At 44.1% G+C, this 21,267-nt stretch overlaps 3 protein-coding genes across 4 annotated transcripts; 1 reads left to right on the top strand and 2 right to left on the bottom strand.

The window, feature by feature from the left end:
* Positions 1 to 4,016: 4,016 nt before the first annotated feature.
* LOC119651429 (glutamyl-tRNA(Gln) amidotransferase subunit B, mitochondrial) lies at positions 4,017 to 6,393 on the bottom strand. The gene is made up of 9 exons (XM_038055026.1): positions 6,086 to 6,393; positions 5,880 to 6,027; positions 5,698 to 5,811; positions 5,445 to 5,617; positions 5,227 to 5,375; positions 4,749 to 5,173; positions 4,552 to 4,688; positions 4,373 to 4,496; positions 4,017 to 4,296 (listed from the first exon to the last, which is right to left on the bottom strand). Exons 1-9 carry the CDS (start codon positions 6,307 to 6,309, stop codon positions 4,078 to 4,080), a joined length of 1,713 nt encoding a protein of 570 aa, XP_037910954.1. The 5' UTR covers positions 6,310 to 6,393; the 3' UTR covers positions 4,017 to 4,077.
* A 6,489-nt stretch (positions 6,394 to 12,882) lies between these two features.
* LOC119651430 (probable galactose-1-phosphate uridylyltransferase) lies at positions 12,883 to 14,812 on the top strand. 2 transcript variants are annotated; one of them, XM_038055027.1, is made up of 5 exons: positions 12,883 to 13,032; positions 13,108 to 13,241; positions 13,301 to 13,470; positions 13,529 to 13,734; positions 13,793 to 14,812. In XM_038055027.1, exons 2-5 carry the CDS (start codon positions 13,220 to 13,222, stop codon positions 14,445 to 14,447), a joined length of 1,053 nt encoding a protein of 350 aa, XP_037910955.1. In that variant the 5' UTR covers positions 12,883 to 13,032; positions 13,108 to 13,219; the 3' UTR covers positions 14,448 to 14,812. The 2 variants fall into 2 exon arrangements, with proteins under 2 accessions (XP_037910955.1, XP_037910956.1); XM_038055028.1 differs by having other exon boundaries at positions 12,908 to 13,024.
* Positions 14,813 to 19,760: 4,948 nt separating this feature from the next.
* On the bottom strand, positions 19,761 to 20,997 carry LOC119651187 (COMM domain-containing protein 5). Its single transcript, XM_038054624.1, has 2 exons — positions 20,489 to 20,997; positions 19,761 to 20,432 (listed from the first exon to the last, which is right to left on the bottom strand). The coding sequence occupies exons 1-2, from the start codon at positions 20,791 to 20,793 to the stop codon at positions 20,111 to 20,113; spliced, it is 627 nt and encodes a 208-aa protein (XP_037910552.1). The 5' UTR covers positions 20,794 to 20,997; the 3' UTR covers positions 19,761 to 20,110.
* Positions 20,998 to 21,267: the final 270 nt, after the last annotated feature.

Raw genomic sequence — 21,267 nt, forward strand, 5'->3', positions numbered from 1 at the left:
ATGTAAATGATTCCAGTGTAACACGTAATATTCGGAGCAACTCTCCCAAATATAATAAATACACAGTTATTGAGGCATTACTTTGTATTTCTCTTTGACCATATTTCGCAGCAGGATTCCTCCAGCAAAGTAACGTAGCAGTAATATACAAACATCATTGCTCAAGTCGCTACAGATTGGCAAACGTGGCGAACGTGGGTCCCATTAAAAGTCCATTTATCGGGGAGGGCGCACCATATTGTTTTGTGTCCCGCGATTTCGCAACTGCGTATTTTGCAAATCCTAATGATCATGGCGGAAGGTGACAAGTTTTCCAATGCACAGAGTTCGCCTGCCAACTCACAATTCAATGAAGTTAGCAGCCTTTCTGCATTCCGGTTACCATCTTTTTGAAAAGTGCGCCCCGCTTTGTGGTTTGCACGCGTCGAAGCGCAATTTCGTTCGAACCACGTCGTCAAAGACGACATTATGTTCGACAAAGTGATTGGTGAAATCGATCTGGATATCCTGCGTCAGGTCGCGGATATCATCGAATCACCACCGGAATCCGACAAATATCTGACCATCAAACGACGAACCATTAATGTCTACACAGTCTGCCGGAGCAGTTATCTAATGAAATGGCCGAAATTCGAGGTCGTTTCGATCAGTTCACTGCACATAGATCATATGATCGTTGCAGTAGCAGCCGCAGCCGACGCTCATCATCACGAAAGCATCATGACGCAGACAGGAGTTTTGGGCTACTTCCATCGGAAGTTCCGCGAAAAGGCACGCAAGTGTCAGAAGCCGCGTTCGTGGGCGTCCGTCGCCAAAACATCGGAGTGCAGACGCTATCGAATTCGGCAAACGGTGGCGTCAATAATTCCCGATGATCTTTCTGGTCTTAAGTTTTTAGTCGACACGGGTGCAGATGTTTCTGTTATTCCGCATCCTCGCCGCACGAAGGAACCTCAACCTGCTGTAGCTAAACAATTTGCTGCCAATAGTTACATCATCGACACTTATGGTTAGCAAACGCTAACCGTCTGTCTTAGTTTTCGCCGAGAATTTAGATGGAATTTTTTCTTTGCCGACGTTTCCCGTCCGATCCTTCATTAAGCATTTCGGTTTAATCATCGACATCAAGGGGCAGCGTATTATCGATCCTCAAACAAAATTGTCTTCCCGGGGATATTTGAACTGCATCGAATACTATTCGGTATATACTGTGTCAGAGAACTCAGAGTATCATAGGTTGCTTAAGCAGTTTCCAAATATAACAAATCCATCGGTTCATGTCAACACGGAGTACGGTATCATATTATTACGAACGGCGTAGCGAAGAAACCTCGTAGACTCAAACCAGGGAGACTTAAATTAGCCAAAGAGGAGTTTGCATACATGCTTAAGATGGATTACTGTCGGCAGTCGAGCAGTCCGTGGGCATTACCGTTGCATCGAATGCCCAAGAAAGATGGCACATTTCGTCCTCGCGGTGACTACCGTCGACTCAACGCCCCAACCAAGCCGGATAGGTACCCTATGCCTCTCCGCCGAATTCTCGCGTATTCAACTTTTAAGGAATTTCGTTGTTTTCTCGGGACGATCAACTACTATCGGAGTTTCATCCCGGATGCGGCGGAATTGCAGGTGCTACTCAATGACATCTTAGTAAACGCAAAAAGAGGAGATAAGACCCCAATCAACTGGACTCCCGTCGCTAGTAAGGCCTTCGAGGACTGCAGGGATAGTTTCGCTCAGTGTACTCTACTGGTGCATTATCAGCCAGACCGACCGCTTGCCTTGATCACTGATGCATCGGATGTAGGCGTCGGCGCGGTTTTGGAGCAATATCAACACAATAAGTGGTTACCACTCGCTATTTTCAAAATAAATTAGCATCCGTCGAACGGAAGTCCAGCGTTTATGATCGGGAGTTGTTAGCTGGGTACCAGAGTGTTCGCCATTTTCGGTATGTATTGGAAGGTACAAATTTCCACATTAAAACTGATCATAAACCTTTGATCCGCGCTTTCCAACAAACATCAGAGAAATCAAGGGCACGGCAAGCTAGACACCAATCTTTCGTGTCACAGTTCTCAACCGACATTGTTCACATAACTGGGCGGACGAACATTGTCGCGGATTCGTTATCACGAATTGACGTCATCTCGTTCCCTACTTACTTTAACTCATCGCAGCGCAAGAACAGGACAAAGAACTGCAGTCATTAATCCCGCACAACCCAACCTCGCTCGTATACGATACATCGTCATCTACCGTGCGCCCTTTCGTTTCCGCAACATTGCGCAGGCCAGTGTTCAACATTTTCCACAGAGGTTCACAGCCTAGCAGTTGCGCCACACATAAAGCGACTAGCAAGAAATATGTCTGGCCTAGCATGCGAAAAGACATTCAACAGTGGGCTCGCACTTGTGAACGTTGTCAACGTTCCAAAGTCGTTTGACATACTAAGAACGATCTTCAAGAGTTTTCCGTTGCCAGTCATGGTGACCCGAAGCCATTCCTATGGTGGACCAGTCTGCGGAAAGCGTTGCAGAGGCATTCTACGCTACTTGGATTTTCCGTTTTGGAGCTCTTAGCGTGATTACAACCGATCATGGAACTCAATTTGAATCAGCGTTATTCACTCCACTCATCAAACTCCTTGATTGCAAGCGTATTAGAACGACACGGTTTCATCAATGGCATTAATCATTAAAAGCTGTCATCATGTGCCATCAAGACAGCGACCATTGGGTGGACATCCTTCCCACTGTTTTGCTTGGATAGCGAAACTGCATCAAAATGGACATCGGTAGTTCACCAGCAGAATTAGTTTTCGGAACCACTCTGAGAGTTCCTGGAGAATGGTTCATGGACGACGATTCAGTAACTGACTCTCGCATTTTCCTCAATCGTATTCGGGAAGACATGAGACAGTTCCCCGCTAAACCGTTTATTCATCGCAATAATCGAAAAATATTTGTCCACAAGGAACTGAATACATGTACTGATTTGCCTTGCTCCTTTTCGTTTTAAGTGTTCACTTTATGGCCTACCTGGTCGCATCTGCTGCATGTTCCCTCCTGTCAGGTCCCTGGGTGATTGCAGATGTGCATCCATAATCTAAGTACCTGTAACATTTGGTAGAGACCCGAACTTACTTCATACACACCACCCAACCAATTCCGATTTTCCCGCTGTTGAGAAATATTCCAACCAATCCCGATTTTCCCGCTGTTGAGAAATATCCTTGCGTAATGCTCGGCAATTTCCGTAAAAGTGAGTCTTTAGCCTAGAGAGTTCGTAGAGGTGATATTAATCCAGGCATTCGTTACCTTCGGACATTCGCGCTTGTTAGCCTCTTCTACTTCGATTTTTTCTGTGAGGCAGTCAAAATCTCGGATTTCCAGAGACGACGTGGGTTCTAGGCTAGAAACCAGAGCCTTCTCTTCCAGTAACCCATTGACCGCTTTGCAGAACATTTTTTTGTTTGTTGTCTTCGGATCTAATTCGACGGGGACTTAACCACCCTTAGTTTTCCGAATGAAAGACAGTTTGCTCCGCTGTCTACAACAGATTTCACTGATGACTTCCGCGGTAAAATTTCGCTTTTAGTCTGCTTCATAAACAGAGCTAGGGGTCTAATCCTTCTGCCTCCCCCCCTTTTTTTTATGCTCCACAACTAGTGTTCATGTTAATTTCTGGAGAATGTTTGGAACCGCATGCGCTTTATAAGTGCTGCACATTTCCGCGCTAGTTAAGATTGGCTTCAACAAGTCAATTTGAAACGATCTAAAGACTGTCTGAAACAGCGATGTTTTGGATATTTTCGATGCCGATTTGCGGGCCGTTCGGCGCAATTCAGGCCAATGTGCTGACGGGCAGAACTGGCGAACCCGAACAAAACAAAGATTAGAGGAGACAAGAAATGCTAAAACTGCGCCAAATCATAGCTGTTACAACTTCTACTGCCGAAATTCTAAATCGTATCCTTTCAACGTAGACGTGAAAAAAAAACGGCAAAAAAATTGATTGCAAAGATGTAATCAAATATCACATTCTCTAACACTAAACCTTCAACAGTGAAATTCAACTTTTCAACATTTGTTGTAGCTTCTCCACAACCATCGCCATATTTGCTCGCTGATCCGTTTTCTTCGCTACATCCCCTACGAGAGCATACAATAATTTTTCTTTTCCCTTTTTAAACTGTTCAACCACTTTTGGGTTATTTTTAACACATTCCCGGCAGAGCTCCTCAATTTTTTCCGGATCGTTTATTTGCTCCCAATTTTTTTCCTTCGTTATCTAAAATGAAACGAACGAACGAAGATACAATAAATTCATAAGTGATTAATTCTGGAATAAAAGTTCTATAAATTACCTGTGCCGGTACTTTGTCCGGATGTGAATGCATTTCATTGAGTAGCAAACGTGCGTAATGCAAATTGATTGTCTGCGCTTGCATAAGTTTGAATAAATCAATGAATTGGTTTGAGGAAATTTTGCTGAAATTCGTAATTTTAATCAGGCGCCCATTTGGAATTTGCTGACTAAACTTACCATTCATTTACTGAGATATTTTCGCGATTGCAGAAAGTAAGTAAATCATTTATGAGGAAATTGGCCACGGTTTTTGGGGGAACCTCTAATTTACTGTCCATGATTTGAGTGAAATAGTCTAAAAGTACTTCCTCATTCTGCGTACGAAAGTGGAAAATTTTAGTTAGAGTTTTCAAGGATTTCAGTCGTTATATTACCACAAGAATAATTAAAGTCTCTTGCGGAAGGTTGTACATTTCTGCCAGTCTTTTCCTTTTATCCTCCGGCAGCATTGGCATCGCATGAACTATCGCTTGTACGTTTACGAGTTCCTCATTTGAAGCACTCGCTGTATCCATCGCCAAGTGAAGTGGGGGAAGATTTGGCTCTGGCATGAATCGATAGTCCTGTTGAACTTCCTTATCTCTCATAGCTACCGTTCGTTTGGAAGCAGCATCCCAGGACCGGGTCTCATTTTGAATTTCTTCACCGGCGTCAAGCAGGACGCGTTGTCGTTCGATTTCATAGTTTACTGCTTGGGCTACATTTCGAATTGATCCAATATTTTTTATTTCCGTACGAGTTCCCAGAGGTGTGCCTGGTTTGTGCAACGAGACGTTCGCGTCTACTCGAAGGGCTCCCTCTGAACAAATACTAGCATTAAAGAAATATAAGTTTATGCAGGGGCCTCATTACCTTCCATTTTACAAGAACAGCACTCAAGGCTTTTGAGAATTAGAGCTAGTTCCTTAACTAATGAAGCAGCTTCTTCTGCATCCTCTATGTCAGGTTCGAAAACTAGTTCCATTAGGGGTACACCTGCTCGGTTAAGATCGACAAGACTCCTGGGATGCAAATGATTTTCATACTCGGTACGTACTAGCAGCTAAGATGAGAAACAAAAATACACTTACCTGCCGGCTAGATCATCATGCAGAGACTTGCCGCTATCCTGTTCCAATTGAAGTTGATGAAGACGCACTGTTTTGTAGTAAGGTTTCTTTGTTACACCTGGGGTGAAAACTGGATACGTTATTTGCCCTTTTCTAGCCAGAGGGGCGCGCTGTTGGGTGATTTGGTAGCCGGCCTGCGAACAAGGAGAAAGAAACTAGTTTAGCTTGGTTGTCCGAAAAAGAGTAAGTGTATTCACTATAAAGGATCCTTTACCGGTAAATCTGCATAAAAGTAGTGTTTCCTATCAAACATGGATACTGGATTGATCTCGCAATTCAGGGCAAGGGCCGTCTTTACTGCAAGTTCGACGCAATGCTTATTCAAAACCTGTAATTCATGCAAACGATTTATCTGATTATTAGCATCATTCTTTGGAAATAGGTTATCTTCCTCACCGGCAGAGTACCCGGAATAGCTGCATCAAACAACGAGACCGAGGAGTTTAGAGGAGACCCAAACGCGCAGCCACTACCTGAAAACAACTTTGAGTTTGTTGATATTTGGGCGTGGACTTCCAGTCCGACTACACTTTGCCATTTCGACCTGAAATAACCAATTCAAGTGAGTTTTAATTGAATCTGAGCAAATTAAATGTACTTACTTTTTGGGAGCAACTTTTGTGAGGTTACGAACAATAATTTTATCGAATTTGTTGAGAATCACAAAACGACACGAAGGGTTCATGTTTTCGTTTTGCAACCTGAGACTAAGGACTTTAGAACATTTCACAGAAAAGTTAAAATTTGTGTGTAAATAATGGATAGTGACCACTAAACTTCCAAGCAAGCAAGAACGAATGTATGTAAATGAAAATGTCAACAGCATCAGCTGTTCGGCTAGTTTCTGTTGATAATTTATTCACGTTTATTACTGTAGCTTTTACTATGAGTTAGGTAACGCACTATTTGGAGAAAATACATACGTACTTCTGGACTGGAGTGTTGACATCCTGAAACGGAACACAGTTGGACTACAAACCGAACACCTCCCCGTCATCAGTAAACCAATTTTTACCGATAATTTGGTTCGGTCCAACATCAAGTGGATGTGGACTTGGGATCCCTCATATTCCAAACAAAAAACTAGCTTTAGTTTACCGTAGGCTCAAATTATTGGCGGTTTAAGCTTAGATATAGCTCCCACCCTTGAGGTGTTTTTGCGATTATATAAAGGAACGTGTTCCACTTTTGGCCACGTTGCTCCCAGGGCAGAAGTGAGACTGCATCTGATGACTTCCCTCTACCTGGACGAAACCGTCAGGCTTTTGATTTAACACATTACTTGGAGCTAGATCTCCCGCTCTCCCGGCTAAACGTGCCTTCAAGTCAAGGAATTCCTTTCCTTCCATCCTATCCAACGCGAGAGGAGGGAGGGGAAGAGTTCGTTCAAGAAATATCTTGCTCTCCGGCCCTTCCACCGGTCCAGCTCACTCTTTTTCGCAACAAGGAGAACCCGACCGTAAAGTGCAACACAACTTCATCTGTCAGCGCTTTTCAATATCTCTCTGATAACGTTGCCTGGAGAGAGCCACCCCGGATCTGCGTAGAACTGCTGGCGAACCCCAACACAATTTTACAAGAAACAAGTCGGGAAACCGGAAGCTGGACGCTTCAGGTACGAAAGGTTTTGTGTATTTCTTAGTACGTAGCACGTAATATATGCATATGTCCACTTTCGGATGATATTGACATTGATAGTCTTCAATTTTCAAAGAAGCAACAACTTCGACGTATTATAAATTTGTTAGTAATAGTGCGATTTCTATCAAACTTGGTATAATCATGCTCTACATTATAGCCTACATCACTGCAGAATTTCGTGCCGCTAGGATGAATTTAAGGGGGGTTTCCAGCCAATTACAAAAAATTATAGTAATATACTATTATTAACTTTCTTTGAACAGATATCGGTATGAAAGGTATTTCGGAGCCAAGGCGCCATATAGTGGCAGCCTCCTGATTTTTTTCAGATTTTTCGGTTTGGTAGTTTCTGAGAATGGCCCCCTTAAAGAAATGATCACTTTCAACCCCCCGCACTCCCCACGTTTCCAATAAATGTCAAAACTAAGACCGGCTTCGAAAAGTACTAATCGAGACCTTTAATTTGATACCTCACATGACTATATTTGATGAAAAAAAATTTTACACCCCCTTTTTTGCATGTATGGGGACCCCCTCTTAAATTGAACGTAAGAGGATGTAACTCACTGTATGTGCGAGCGTTCACAGTTCCCACCTTTCTACCAAATTTGCGGTCAATCGCTATAACCGTCTCCGAGAAAAATGGGTGTGACGGACAGACAGACAGAAAATGTCGTGAAAAATGCATTCAATTCGGCCAATTGGAATCTAATCCGGAAATCCCTAGCGAAGGTTGGTATTCCCGCCTATCTCGCCGCAATTGTCGATAGTTATTTAACTGAAAGGAGGCTCTGGTACGACACTGATGACGGACCGCAGGAGTACGTCGTTTCCGCGGGTTTCCCGCAGGGCTCCGTATTGGGCCCACTACTGTGGAACATCATGTACAACGATGTACTTAATCTTCCCCTTCCGGAGGAAACCACAGTGGTGGGTTACGCTGACGACATTGCACTGGTTGTTGTCGCAAAGCATCTCGAAGATGCTGAGTTATACTCAAGCGAAGCAATCAGTGCTGTCAAATGCTGGTTAGAGAGCTTTGGTCTGACGCTTGCGGAGGAAAAAACGGAAGCGGTCCTCATCACTAAGCGCCGGAAGAGAAATTACGCCTGTGTTAGAGTCGGGAATCATATCATCACTTCCAAGCCGGCCATCAAATACTTGGGGGTGGTGATAGACAGGAAGCTCAGCTATAAGCAACACGTACAGTATGTTTGTGATAAATCATCCAAAGCTAATATGGCCCTGGCCAGGATGATGCCGAATGTGGGAGGGCCACGGCATACCTCTAGGTTGCTTACAGCCAGGGTGGTGAACTCAGTCATGCTCTATGCGACCCCAGTTTGGAGCGAGGCGTTGCGGATGTCAGTTAACACTAGCAAACTGAATGCAGACTACAGGAGGACAGCTCTGAGGGTATGCTCTGCCTTCAGGACTGTCTCAGATGATGCAGCATTCGTCATCTCTGAAATGATGCCGATTGACATCTTGGCAGATGAGATGGCGAATATATACCATGCGAAGCCAATCTCTCCCTTGTTGCAGACGAAGAAGGCTGAGAGGGAGAGATCCATAAATAGATGGCAAGAGCGGTGGGAACGCTCGGGAAAGGGTCGGTGGACTCACAGGCTCATTCCTGTCATCAAGGAGTGGTTGGAGAGACGACACGGTGAGATTAATTATAATCTCACCCAGTTTCTCACGGGACATGGAGGATATCTCCAATACCTTCACAGGTTTAAATTGGAGACCTCACCCGACTGTCCAAATTGCGATGGAGTCCCAGAGGACCCAGAGCATGTATTCTTCCACTTCCACGAGATTTGTGGAAGGAAGGAGGAACCTAGAGGAGACTCTAGGGGAGGTGTTGGTACCAGAAAATCTGGTGCCGAAAATGCTAGCACACCAAGAGAATTGGGACGCGGTCAACTCCATGATCGCATCAATTCAAGATAAATTGCGAAAGGTAGAGGAAAGGAGAAAAACGCGGTCACGTGCGCCGCGTATAGAAGAAATGGGATTAAGCTAGAGTGAGCTGACTCCGCCCCGTGATGTAATACCTTATGGTGGTTCCGCGGGGCAGGGAGGGAGTCGGGGGTGGTTTTAGTGTGTAAAAATCCCACACGCTGGTGTGTCCAGACCTCCTCAAAAAAAAAAGACAGACAGACGGTAAACCGATTTTAATAAGGTTTTGTGTTTACACAAAACCTTAAAAAGGTGTGATTGGCGTCGTCTTGGCTCTTAGCTGATTTTGCCAAGTAATTTGCCACTCATAGCGTTCTTCACGAGTAACCACCTGCCTTAAACTTTGTCCCCTACTTTTGTAGATGACCTTTCCTTCGTTACCAAAGAGGGCAGTGGTGATCGTTCCCCTTAATACCATCGTAGCCGGTTGTAATACAATAGGATAGACACACCCACTTGGCAATGCGCTTACGATACACTCCCTTGTCAAGGAAATCAGGCCGAATGTCGAGAATTATAAATCTAGTGAATGAGATACAACAATGAGTTTTACCTATTATACGACGAATTAGAAGCCGCCATGTGGGACGTATGGATGTCACAAGAATTCTCAGGCGCCTACTCAAAAGCAAGATAAACGAACATTTGGGCATTTGGGCAATGCGCTTACGACGCACCACCTTGGCAAGAGTAGCAGGCCATATCTCTGCGCCGTAGAGCAGGAACGACTGCATTTCACTCATTAGAAGACGTCCTGTGTCAGACGTAGGATCCCGTCATTAGACGATTTAAGGCTGAGACTTCAGTTGCTGATTTGATTTGCTCGATAAAGCTCATCTTCGATCGAGCGTTAACCCAAAGTACTTAACCGTTGGTTTTAACTCTAACTCACCAATCGATTAGGGGCAAAGAGTTGCAATTCTTTTTTTGGTCAAGATGACATTCATCCACTTACCGCAACATCATCCGCATTACCGACCAATAGCGACTATTCTATCGTAGGAAGCGTTCCAGAAGTCTGGCTCTGGGATGGATTTCTTTACTACCCCAACGTGATCTCCATCCTCATCCTGATCGGGTTTATAAAACGTAAACACCGACAAACGGAATAGAGAAGGAGAGCGCCATGCATAGAAGAAAGAAGACCTATGGAAAGTAAGCTAACTTTACCCCGTAATTCCGGTCCAAATCAAGGGTACGAAGTTGGTGTAGTGCCACCCACCAATGGAGATTTTAGATACAAAGGGAAGGATATTTTCAATCAGCTATTATATTTAGCTGAGGAGAGGTATCCTAAAGGTGATACTGTAATCGTTATGGGGAAGTATAGCGCCTGCCACAAGGTAGTTGGGTTTCAATTGACCGGCAACGAACATCTAATCAGACTAACCCTATCGCAAGAGAAGTACTGACATCGGTTGGTGGTTTTTTTCCTTCATTTGTATATTGCAACTGCGTCTCCTGGCAAGGAAACAGAGCGTCAGTCACCCAAATTCAATAAGGGTCGTCTCCATGATTTACCTGTCATCGGGTAGTATTAAAACTTTCTTACTGTGTAAACTCACCTAAACAACCTACTCAAAATATAATAATGAGCATTGAGGTGTTGATCATGAACACAGCCGCTGCCGCAAATAACAACCATTTTGCCACCGGATACCGCATCATGAAAAAACTTGCAAGCGGTGGTAAGCCATTCGATGGTGCTGTGAGTAGGTATATTATCCACGATGGTGAGCGGCTGAAGAGGCGGAAGTAGTACTTCATATCGTTTCCGGAATGTATAACCTCAGGTGAAGGCTTACCTTTTGTTGATGATATGGCAAGCGACTATAACATGCGGTTACGGACTGCTGCTCCACACAGAAGCGAAATTATGTTTGTCATCAATGCACTCAAACGGAATAAAGCTGCTCGTCTTGATGGTTGTACAGCCCTTACATTCTGCGGAGTTACTATTTCCACTCATCCATAAATCCTGGGAATTTGAAATCTTCTCCAATGGGTGGAAAAGGGGAATGATTGTTAAGATTCCGAAAAAGCGCAACTGTCTTGAGTGCGACAACTGGAGAAGTATTTCCGCAGTTCGCCAAGGTTGCATTTTGTCACCGTTTTTTTTTTTGTCCTCGTTATCGATGACGATCTTCATGCTTCCTGGACTGGAGGGCATGCAAGAGCTCAATGAATCGTCTTTCCTGTAACAACTCAACTAGGCTGATGACATTGGTTTGCGTTCTTATCAAGGAATGCGGGAAATCGCTAAAAAGAAACGAATATGCGAGTTCCAGACATGATTAGGCGAAGATAACAACAAGCTGTTTCCAAGCGCCTAAGATCGGAAGGTATCACATGAGTCGAATCATAGGAAGATGGAGAGGCGCAAAAACATTTCGGATGATATAAAAAAAGTATTTTTTTATCGCGATGAAAAGTGGATTCCTTCAAGAATCTCAAGTGGAAGGAATCTTGGATAGATTCAGGTGCACCATCCACATCGATAGCAAGATTGGATCGGTGATGGGTGATACTGGCCACTGTCAATAACAATCGACTGATTTGAACCGTTTGCTGCTTGAAGAACGTTCCGAATATCAAAAAAGACAACGTAAGATAATTTTTCTTTGTAAAAATGCTCCATCATATACGGCAAAACCGATTCGCGGTACGTTGGAAGCACCCAGCCAGACTTGACTTCTTCCTGTTATCACTTGGGGATGGGTCACAGACTCGCTGAGCAATACTTTGGTTTTGACGAAGATATGAACATTTTTACTAAAGTGTGGGAGAGGGGGGATGGATAACTGGCAAACATCTTTCTAGCCTTCCTCCGAAATGAACATGTTGTGGAATTCTATATGGGATTGCACCGATCGTGAAAAAATTGCGCGAGAGTTGTCATTGATGGTATTTGCATGTAATTCACACTAATAAGAACTCTTTTACTAAGATTGGTCTGAACACCGAAGCCGATGGGAAATCACAAAAATAATATAATAATATAATAATAATCGTTGGCACAACAATCGATATTGGATCAAGGCCTTGAAGTGTGTTAGAGCACTTCATTCAAGACCGTAACGGTACACCACAGTACACTGTGGGAGGCAATGTGGTCAGCATTGCGCCCGAAATCACAAAAAGGCGGGCAAAAACAACGTTGGATGATGATTTGAGAGCCTCTTAATCATCTGGATTAGCGCCACGATCAAGCAAACTGGCGCAACCGGTCCGGACGAACCTACCCCATTTCTGAACGGGACAAAGGCAGAAGAAGATGAAGAGAGGTTATGGAATGGAAAATGTTTGGAAGAAATTTGGGTAAAGGAAAAGGCCCCATCCCGGAGGGGCTGAAAAGTTTATAGAGGCAACGGGGGGGGGGATGCCCCCTCTAAAAACCGCCGCCCAATTCTTTATCAGGCTCCGAAAAGAGTCCCCTCTCTGCTTTTTCGAACTTACTAATTTTTTTCTCTCGTAAAATGTACACCCGGAATACTAGCAACAGTGCCTTCAACAGAAACCCGCTTAACATGCAAAGAGCACACTATCCAAAGTTAACCTTGCTAGCCTTTGAAATTTATGCATTTTATTCCACGTTGAAAGTTCTTTTCGTATTTGAAAAGTAAAATCAAATTACTTACGCCACAATTAGGGAGATTCGAAAAAATTTAGGAGTCTTAGAATATAGACCTTCATTTGCTCACAGGTTTCGAAACTCTGCAATCTAATCAACCGGAAAGCACACAAGACAACGCCGCCGTATGCCATAACTTACTCTATTCGTACTCACTGTATTACCTAAACTATAATGATAAGATTGCATACATGAAATATTCGAGCGCATCAAATATAGTATTGTATTCTCAGCAGCGCTCAGTAGACGCTCATTGCAAAATGAGACCAGTGCAAAAATCGCTTTCCGATAAGGCCTTTGAAAAGTTAGCATGTACTTATCACCTTGATGAATCGTGAAACGACTCTAATCACTGATTAATAAACAATGTGTACTTGTACTCCGTAGGATCGGATTTGATTATCTCTTCATTAGTTCATGCTGGTTCTGGGTGATTGCAGTATTCATAACGCGACGCACGTCAGTGAAGTGACCACACGGAGTCGTGATAGACAAAGCAATGGCGAGTTTCAATCCAACAGGTAAAACGCTCTTTTTTTTCCTCGTATGCCTTTTCATTTATTATTTATTCTCGCCCTAGAGCATCAACACTTGCGATACAACCCATTAAACGGGCTATGGATACTGGTGAGTCCGCACCGCCTCCTACGACCTTGGGCAGGTCAAGAGGAGGCTACGGAAATCAATGATAGGCCAGAGTTTGATCCAACCAATCCACTTTGCCCGGGAGTGACAAGGCCCAATGGACAGGTGAGCGCAAGACTTGATTTTAATAAAAGTAGCAACTAAATAGCATTTTGTTCTTCAGAAAAACCCGCAATATACATCAACCTTTGTCTTCACGAATGACTTCCCAGCACTATTGGAAGACGTTCCAGAACCACCGCAAAGTAATGATCCCCTATTCCAAACTGCATCCGCGAAAGGAACGTGCCGAGTTATGTGCTTTCATCCCAAATCAAACAAAACATTGCCCGTAATGAGTGTGAGGGAGATACGTGACGTTGTAGATGAGTAAACTTTGCCGACAAACTTATCAAAGCATTTTACTGATCAAATGTTTTCAATTCAGATGGGTTAACCAATTCAATGAGCTCTCAAAGAAGTATCTATGGGTCCAAATCTTCGAGAACAAAGGCCAATCGATGGGATGTTCCAATCCACATCCTCATTGCCAGATTTGGTGCAGTTCCTTCTTCCCGAACGAGCCTCGCGTTAAGGACTCTCATATGCGGGAATACTACCAAAAGCACGGAACGGCTCTACTGGACGACTATGCTAAACGTGAACTACACCAAAGAGAACGCATAGTAATAGAAAACCCAGATTGGCTAGTGGTCGTACCTTATTGGGCATCCTGGCCTTTTGAGACTATGCTAATTTCTCGAAATCAGAATAAACGCATCAATGATTTGACTGACTCTCAAAAAACAAGTCTGGCTGCCGTAATCAAGGAGTTGACGATAAAATATGATAACCTATTCAAGTGCTCGTTCCCGTATTCGATGGGATTTCATGGCGCCCCAACAGGGAATTTAACTGACGCTAATAATTCACATTGGACTTTCCATGCTGTCTATTATCCGCCATTGCTTCGATCAGCATCTGTGCGGAAGTTTATGGTTGGATATGAGTTGCTCTGTCAGACTCAGCGTGATTTGACTGCCGAACAGGCAGCGAAACGTTTAAGGGAGCTAAGTGGAACCAAACATTATTCGGAAATGTGAAGTGGGAGTGGAGTTTATATTATAGTTAGTGAGTAGGACCAACATTTTAGAGAGCAGTGAATGATGCACTACATCATTAGAGAATCTCCATTGAGAAATGATTGTCGATAATATTCTCCCGATTACTACAAGCAATATGTAGTCAGTCTTAAAGTTCTGGTTCATAACATTGCTTATAGGCTCGATTATCAGATTATATATTTCTTGTGCCTAATACTTACGTATCCGTTTATCAATGTATGATATCTATAGTTAAGTATCAAAACAGGGTTCACTTTTTGGTTTTACTGAAATGTATATTTCTAGATTTGTCTTTGCACTAGTTCAAATAAAAAAAATAAAGGAAAAGTGTCATTTGGCCACTACTCATAAATTTTTATGTTGCTAATCTCTTCGTTATCAGGGTCTTCTATGTTCCTTGGTCAAAATCTTACGGAGTCTAGCTGACTTCAATGTTCTGTCATTGTCAGCACGACTTGTTAGCAGTCTTGATAGCTCCATGATCATTGACTGTCTGTATAAGTCCACTGGTAATAGAGTCCTAATTTCAGTTAAAGATCGATTCCGCGCCGAACTCGTTTGTTCCTCCTTTGGGTCACCATAGGACTGTGTTGCCCGCCCTTCTCATCTGTACGAAGAATTATTTGACAGCTTGTCGGAGCTCCTTACTGTCAAATTCCCTTCCCTCCCTTTCCTCCTCTGCGGAGATTTTAACAGACCCATGCTCAATTTGTCTAGTTCTATTAGTCTTCCTATCCCTTCCAACAACCTCTTCGCTCTTGCCTTCTACTCTCTTCCTTTATGAACACTTTCAACACCTCCAAAAACGTCTTGGGCCGCACTCTCGATCTTTTTCCTTCCAACCTCTCCGGGCGCTAAGTCTCTTTATTTCCTCGCCCATCCCCGTAAGCCGAAATTTGAAGTTCAGCTTGAATTTCCTCTGTTCAGGCTCCGAAACTGGGTATTATTCTGTTAAGTTCAACTTTTGGAAAGCCAACTTTGAAGGTTTCAACTCAGCCTTAACGTAAATCAACTGGGATCACAAATTATCAAACTCTACGTGTGATCAAGCTTTTGGCATCTTTTGTAATATGCTGTCCCATCTTCTCTTCTGTTACGTCCCTTATTATCCTACCTGTCTTCGTTTTTAGCCAAGTTGGTTCACCACGACGGTCCTTAATAACATCCGCCTGAAACATGCATTGCGGAAGAGGTTTTGAACTTCAAAAAAATAAAGCCGACCTTGCCCATTCCAAGACTATGCGCGCCACTGGAAAGTGGATGATAAAAAAAGCCCATAATATATACTTTTTGAACGTCGAGGCCGCAGGAATGCGGCCAGCTTAGAGTCGAATGATTTCTGGTGACACTGGTGGGACGAGTTTACGTAGGATCGGTTGCCGCACAAACTCATTCATAACATTAAGGTGTGGCTTGGGCGATAACATGAGGAGACCAACTATAATAATATCCAGTTCCGGTGGTTGCTACAGGCAGTATCTGCAACGAGTGTCCAAAGGTAATCCATACCGCGACGTAGTACCTAAATGATGATCCCGCGAGACTGAAGCGACGGAGGGTTGGTTTTAGTGAGTGTACACGCGCTCGCTCTGAAGTTTGTACAGTGGAGTTCGATCGAACGTCTCGTTCTTAAATTTTCCACCTCCGTGTACGAACAAACAAGTCGGGAAATTTCATATCAGTTTTTTCTGATTTCAGCATTTTCCCGACAATGTTCCGTGGGCTGAGGTTGATTTTCGTCGAGTGTTCCAAGCTCCTCCTCTCTGAGTAAAATCGCAGACAGTAGAATAGAACATGATCTGTTTGAAGATTAGGGAGTTCTGAGTCCGCATCGACTTAATGATGGACCGGACCACTTGGAAAGCAACTTACTTCCTCTCATGTGTTTCATGCATCTCTTCTTTTGGGTTAAACAACCAAGTTATTCACAAAAGTTGATTGACGGTTTCGTACAGGGCAGAGACAACTTATCAGACGCAGACCTCTGCCCTGGGCGCGGCTGTTTTTTATACCGCAACCTTTTCTAGTACATTCATTCTTTTTTCCTTGTACAGACAGCGCATCAGAAATTTTACTTTCCAGAAAGTCCATCGGGACCATCCCCCCAGATTAACACATGATCTCTCAACTAATAGTGTTCAGAAGGCGCTGTACAGTGACACCGACAGCCGCAAAAGTGACACCGACTGCGCCCAACGAGGGACTGTCAAAAGCGAACACCCGCGTGGCCAGTCCGCCAGCCTGTTCATTCCTCTCTATGTTCCTATAACCGGGAAATCAGAAATCAGCATGCCGGTCAGAATGCTAAGCACGTTTCCGCATTGCTCCACTAGCCTGGAAGATGGCACTGAATATAAAATTGCCGGCTGGGTGTTAGTCAGAATGACTAGCTTTAATCATAACCCCCCCCCTCGACAGGTACAGTACCCCCCGGGCCCCCGTTTGGCATACACTGGCGAATTCTGAAAGACCGTACGAGTCAACATATTGGCGGTTATTTACTTTTGTCCTAGCTGGAAAGCCCACAGCGAAATTTGTCTGGAAGCTCGTCTTGCGTGTGACATAATCCGCTTGGAATACCCAGAGTTTCCGAGCTACTTCGCCTACTATGGCCGCTTCGCTGTTCAACATACAGACTCACTTAGCGCTACGGCATATTTATTATAGTCGGCTAGCGGAGGAAGCGGGAACCGTGGCTGCACACATCCAGACAACCTACTATCCAATATCCGTAGAATTTCATTTATCATTATCAACTAGAGCAACGAGGAGATAGTGAACCCTGGAGCATCTTTCTGCTCATAACTTCAGTCAAATGGCTAGCTTCCAGAATAGATTGGATTATGGTGCTTCTCAGCATATGCATAAGACGTCCCTCCAATCCTGATGGCGGATGGCAAGGGATTTCCTGGACTAACAACTCCCTTCCTTCCCTTCTCTCCCCTCCCGTTGGTGAAGAGGATTCCCTGACTTGAGGGCTCCCAAAGCCGGGAGAGCGGGAGGGCTGGCCCGCAATGATGTGTCAAACGGTTCCAGGCTAGTTCTCTGATGACAGGGAGTCCAACACTCTGTACGAACGAGTAAACACATTTACTTACCCTACTCCAAAAAAAATTTTAAAAGTCCCATTGTGGGTTAGTGCCACTAACCGTCATAGCTTTGGTTGAGCTGAGGAAATGGAATGTTCGTGCACTATCCCTGTTAGAGACGGATAGGTTCATGTTAGCAATAAAGTCAAAGAAAGACTCACTTCTTTCGTTGATTTCCGAGGTGCATCGCATTGGCATCGTAGCTTATCAACGGATTGGTTTTCCTCGCCGCGATGGGACATCAGGTGTTATAGTATTTCTGGTGGAACTGATCGGTCGTAAGTTAGGTTTGGTTAGGTCGCTGGAATTTAGGTCTGAACATAACAAGGTATACTGGCCCTTTCTCGCGAGGATACATGTTCTAAGTCTGTCTCGATCAGTCTGTTGTGCTAAGGAATAAATTGTAAAATTTGGTTTCTGGGGTCTTTTGGGCTCCTGTATTAATGCGATGTAAATGTCTTTATCTCAAAGGTAGACCGACTGATTAGCTGAGACGTACTTTGAATACTGCAGATTTATCTGTGTTGCCCTTAGCATGATTTGCTTGTGTAGGGGGATGACCAGTCGTGAGAAATTGTTAATGGCATCGTCTAAGTCGCCATCTAGTAACGCGGAACCTTTGCGTTCCTCATTTCCAACCGCATGTTTTAGTTTGCCTTTTCCTGTAGCTCCAATCACTCTTCATTTATACAGAGTTTAATCACTGCCTGATCGTCCGTGGGGATCATGGGGTTTTAAAGGTGGAAGGATTAGACGAGCTTGTCCTTATCCGTGCGGTTCTTCGGAGACCGGATGCGAGTACCCTTCCATGCGGAAGAGAATTGGAGAATTGAGCCATGTGTGCTATTACATCGTGCCCATGGGCCACTTAGGGGAATCAAAGCAGGGGATATATCCTCTGTTCCCCCTTGCTATCTAGAAGCTGCTCGGTGACCATTTTCGACAGTTGTTTGCCGTTCGCGGAATTATCATTCGCCAGTGCCACCATCAAGTGACTCCGGGTCATACTACTGAAACGGGTGCTGCTCGAGCTCATCCTGAGAGGCGGTAGGTTTCGTCTTCTTCTAGTTTTCCAGACATTCGTTGTTGTATTCTTCGACAATTGTCTGGTATTTAGCGAGGCCCGTTTCGATGTTTTGTTCCTACAAGCCCGGCTAACTGGGTAAGGGACGTAATTGAAACTGTAGGTGCCCAAAGTAATCAGTATGAGGTCACTGATATCAAACTTTCACTTTGGTTATGAGGCTCTTCGGTGTATACAATTCCGTCTTAACTTGGCGCTCTATTATACATGGGCTGTTGCTTCGGTTTATCCACAACCAAATCCATTTGTCTTTAAAATATGACCAGCCGGCAAATATTTGCTCTTTAGTTGGATGTCCTTACTGCTTGCCCTGCACACCCTTGGCTCATTAGAGGTCGGTTTCTACCGGCTATCGGGGGGATTGTGTGAAGTCTTGCAAATTCGCATTTTAGTAGCATATTAGAAGTTCTTTGGGTTCGAAGTATCAACGAACGTCTCAAATCTAAAATTTACCGCAATGTCGTCCGTCCTGTCGCTCTCTATGGTTCTGAGTGTTGGCCAACTATAAAAGATAATGAACGACGTCTTGCGGTAATGGAGAGGAAATGTTCCTTTGGACTAGTGGCGTCACACGTTTTGATCACATCCGAAATGAGGATATCCGGGATCGTTATGGGGTTGCACCGATCGTGGCAAAGTTGCGAGAGAGGCGTCTTCGATGGTATGGTTACGCAATTCGTGCCAATGAGAATTCACTTGCCAAGATTGGTCTGAACATCGAAGTCGATGGTAAACGACCAAAAGGCAGACCTAAACAACGGTGGCTTGATACGCTAGATGGGGATTTGAAAGCCTCGAGATTGCACCCAGATCAGGCATTCGATAGAGCCAAATGGTGGAGCCGATCACGACGAGCCGACCCCGCTTGTGAACGGGACAAAGGCTGAAGAAAAAGAAAGCAAAGACTACTTAGTTTCATCTTTTTGTAAATAATACTATCGTAGTGTTATTTGGATTTACTGAAAGCCCGTACCTGAGGCGTCAACTGTCAACCAAATCAAGGGCGTGTAGTATATTTTTACAGACCGTTCCGAGGTCCAATCAACAACTTGCACAGCTACGTCAAGGTTGGACGTGTATCCTTCATTTGCGAACGGGAATAGAGACAAACACTTCCTCAACTTTCGAGTTATTTATTGTATGTAATTAGCACATTTAAAAATAACGTTTCATTTACGTTTCTAACTATATTCAATTATTTGTAAGTAGCGAACAGTAACTGGCACATAAACAGATTTTCATAAACATTAACCTCGAATTCATATTTCCCCAAGCAAAGTTGAGTTTGGTATCATTAAAAACGATCGGCGAAGGTCCTTCGTCTAAAAATATATTGTAGCAGGATTCAGTAAACGATTGAGAATTTGGCAAACTGGAAACGTCTCCTTAAATTCTATCACAACAGCGAATCTGTCTAATAATCTTGGCCTTTCTGTGGCGTGGCGTGTTTCGTGCAGGTTCACTCCTCTCTACGGAAACTTGCGGATCACGGATCGATTTTCCAGGGTTTGCATTTCCTTGAGAAGCAGCGCAACGTTATACCTTAGGCGATGGAACATCGCGATCGGAAACTCAAATGTTTTGTATTCGCCCGTGACGGTTTGAAAGTGGATGATTATCGTGGGCTGTGAGAAATGCGAGATTCCACTGTCCATCAGGGAAATGTTAATGCGCCACTGAAGTCGTCGGGGTGGCGACCGCAGACACTTGACTTCATAGAAGTTCTTCGTCAGCGAGTCGCGGTGGTTGTGCAGCACCTTGCTGATGTCCTCAATGCATTCTTCCGTGAACCTGAAACCCAAATTGTTAAAAAGGAGTTTTTGGAAGTTGGTTGAAGGCATACTCACTTCAGTTCCCTCAGACATTCGCGCAGCTCCTCATCCTTGACGCTGCCTTTGGCCGTTCGCAGGAACATTTGCATGATTTGCAGGATGGCAGCGAACAATTCATAAAAGTGCTCCGGCGTATCACAGCCTGAATGCGAGAGTTTCGTGAGGGCTAAGTCGAGGACCTCCGGCGAGCATTTGCGGCTCTCAATGTAGTGAACTGAGACCTGGATGAGGACGCGAAGGACAGGCTTTGTGAGTTGGGGAATGTATTTTGTGTAGGGCTTTAGGCTCTGAAGCAAAGCGTACTTGAAGTTTGAGGTCATGTTGCGTTTTCTTTGAAATGAGCAAAGTATCAGGTGATATGTGGCGAATGGAAGATAAGAGAGAAGGAGTTGGTACAGAGGTTTCACGATATTGGAATCACAGACTGGAGGAGGCGTAGAATCGAAATATTAAGAACAGACCCCTCCCGTCTTGGTTCTTAGCAATTTGTCAATAAACAAACGGCTGTCAACTTGCAAGCAGCTGATGTTGGCAGATGACTAGATACTTTCGTTTACACCAACCTTAACTGCACGTTAGGTATTCACAATAAGGGATTTATTGGGTTTGAATTAAATTTCAATGTATTATTAAACGGTCTGCTTGTGATGGAAGGAGTAGATTCACAGCGGTCTGCCTCTAAGGCCTCAGCTGCCTTGAAAAACCTCCTCTCATCCCGGGCCCTGTTCACTGCCACCAAAACCCTTTTATACAAAACTCTTATCCGTCCAATCCTGACCTACGGTTTCCTAGCA

The sequence above is a fragment of the Hermetia illucens genome, chromosome 3, assembly GCF_905115235.1.
Source record: "Hermetia illucens chromosome 3, iHerIll2.2.curated.20191125, whole genome shotgun sequence".
Lineage (NCBI taxonomy): Eukaryota > Metazoa > Arthropoda > Insecta > Diptera > Stratiomyidae > Hermetia > Hermetia illucens.

Bases quoted from the DNA above. Each gene is read 5' to 3' on its own strand.
- LOC119651429 (XM_038055026.1), bottom strand. From the start codon at position 6,309: ATGCTGTTGACATTTTCATTTACATACATTCGTTCTTGCTTGCTTGGA. The intron at 6,028-6,085 runs GTAAGTACATTT...TGGTTATTTCAG, and splicing joins ACAAAAGTTGCTCCCAAAAA to GTCGAAATGGCAAAGTGTAG. The intron at 5,618-5,697 runs GTAAAGGATCCT...CCTTGTTCGCAG, and splicing joins ACTTTTATGCAGATTTACCG to GCCGGCTACCAAATCACCCA.
- LOC119651430 (XM_038055027.1), top strand. From the start codon at position 13,220: ATGGCGAGTTTCAATCCAACAG. The intron at 13,471-13,528 runs GTGAGCGCAAGA...TTTGTTCTTCAG, and splicing joins TGACAAGGCCCAATGGACAG to AAAAACCCGCAATATACATC. The intron at 13,735-13,792 runs GTAAACTTTGCC...TTTTCAATTCAG, and splicing joins ATACGTGACGTTGTAGATGA to ATGGGTTAACCAATTCAATG.
- LOC119651187 (XM_038054624.1), bottom strand. From the start codon at position 20,793: ATGACCTCAAACTTCAAGTACGCTTTGCTTCAGAGCCTAAAGCCCTAC. The intron at 20,433-20,488 runs GTGAGTATGCCT...TTTGGGTTTCAG, and splicing joins GAATGTCTGAGGGAACTGAA to GTTCACGGAAGAATGCATTG.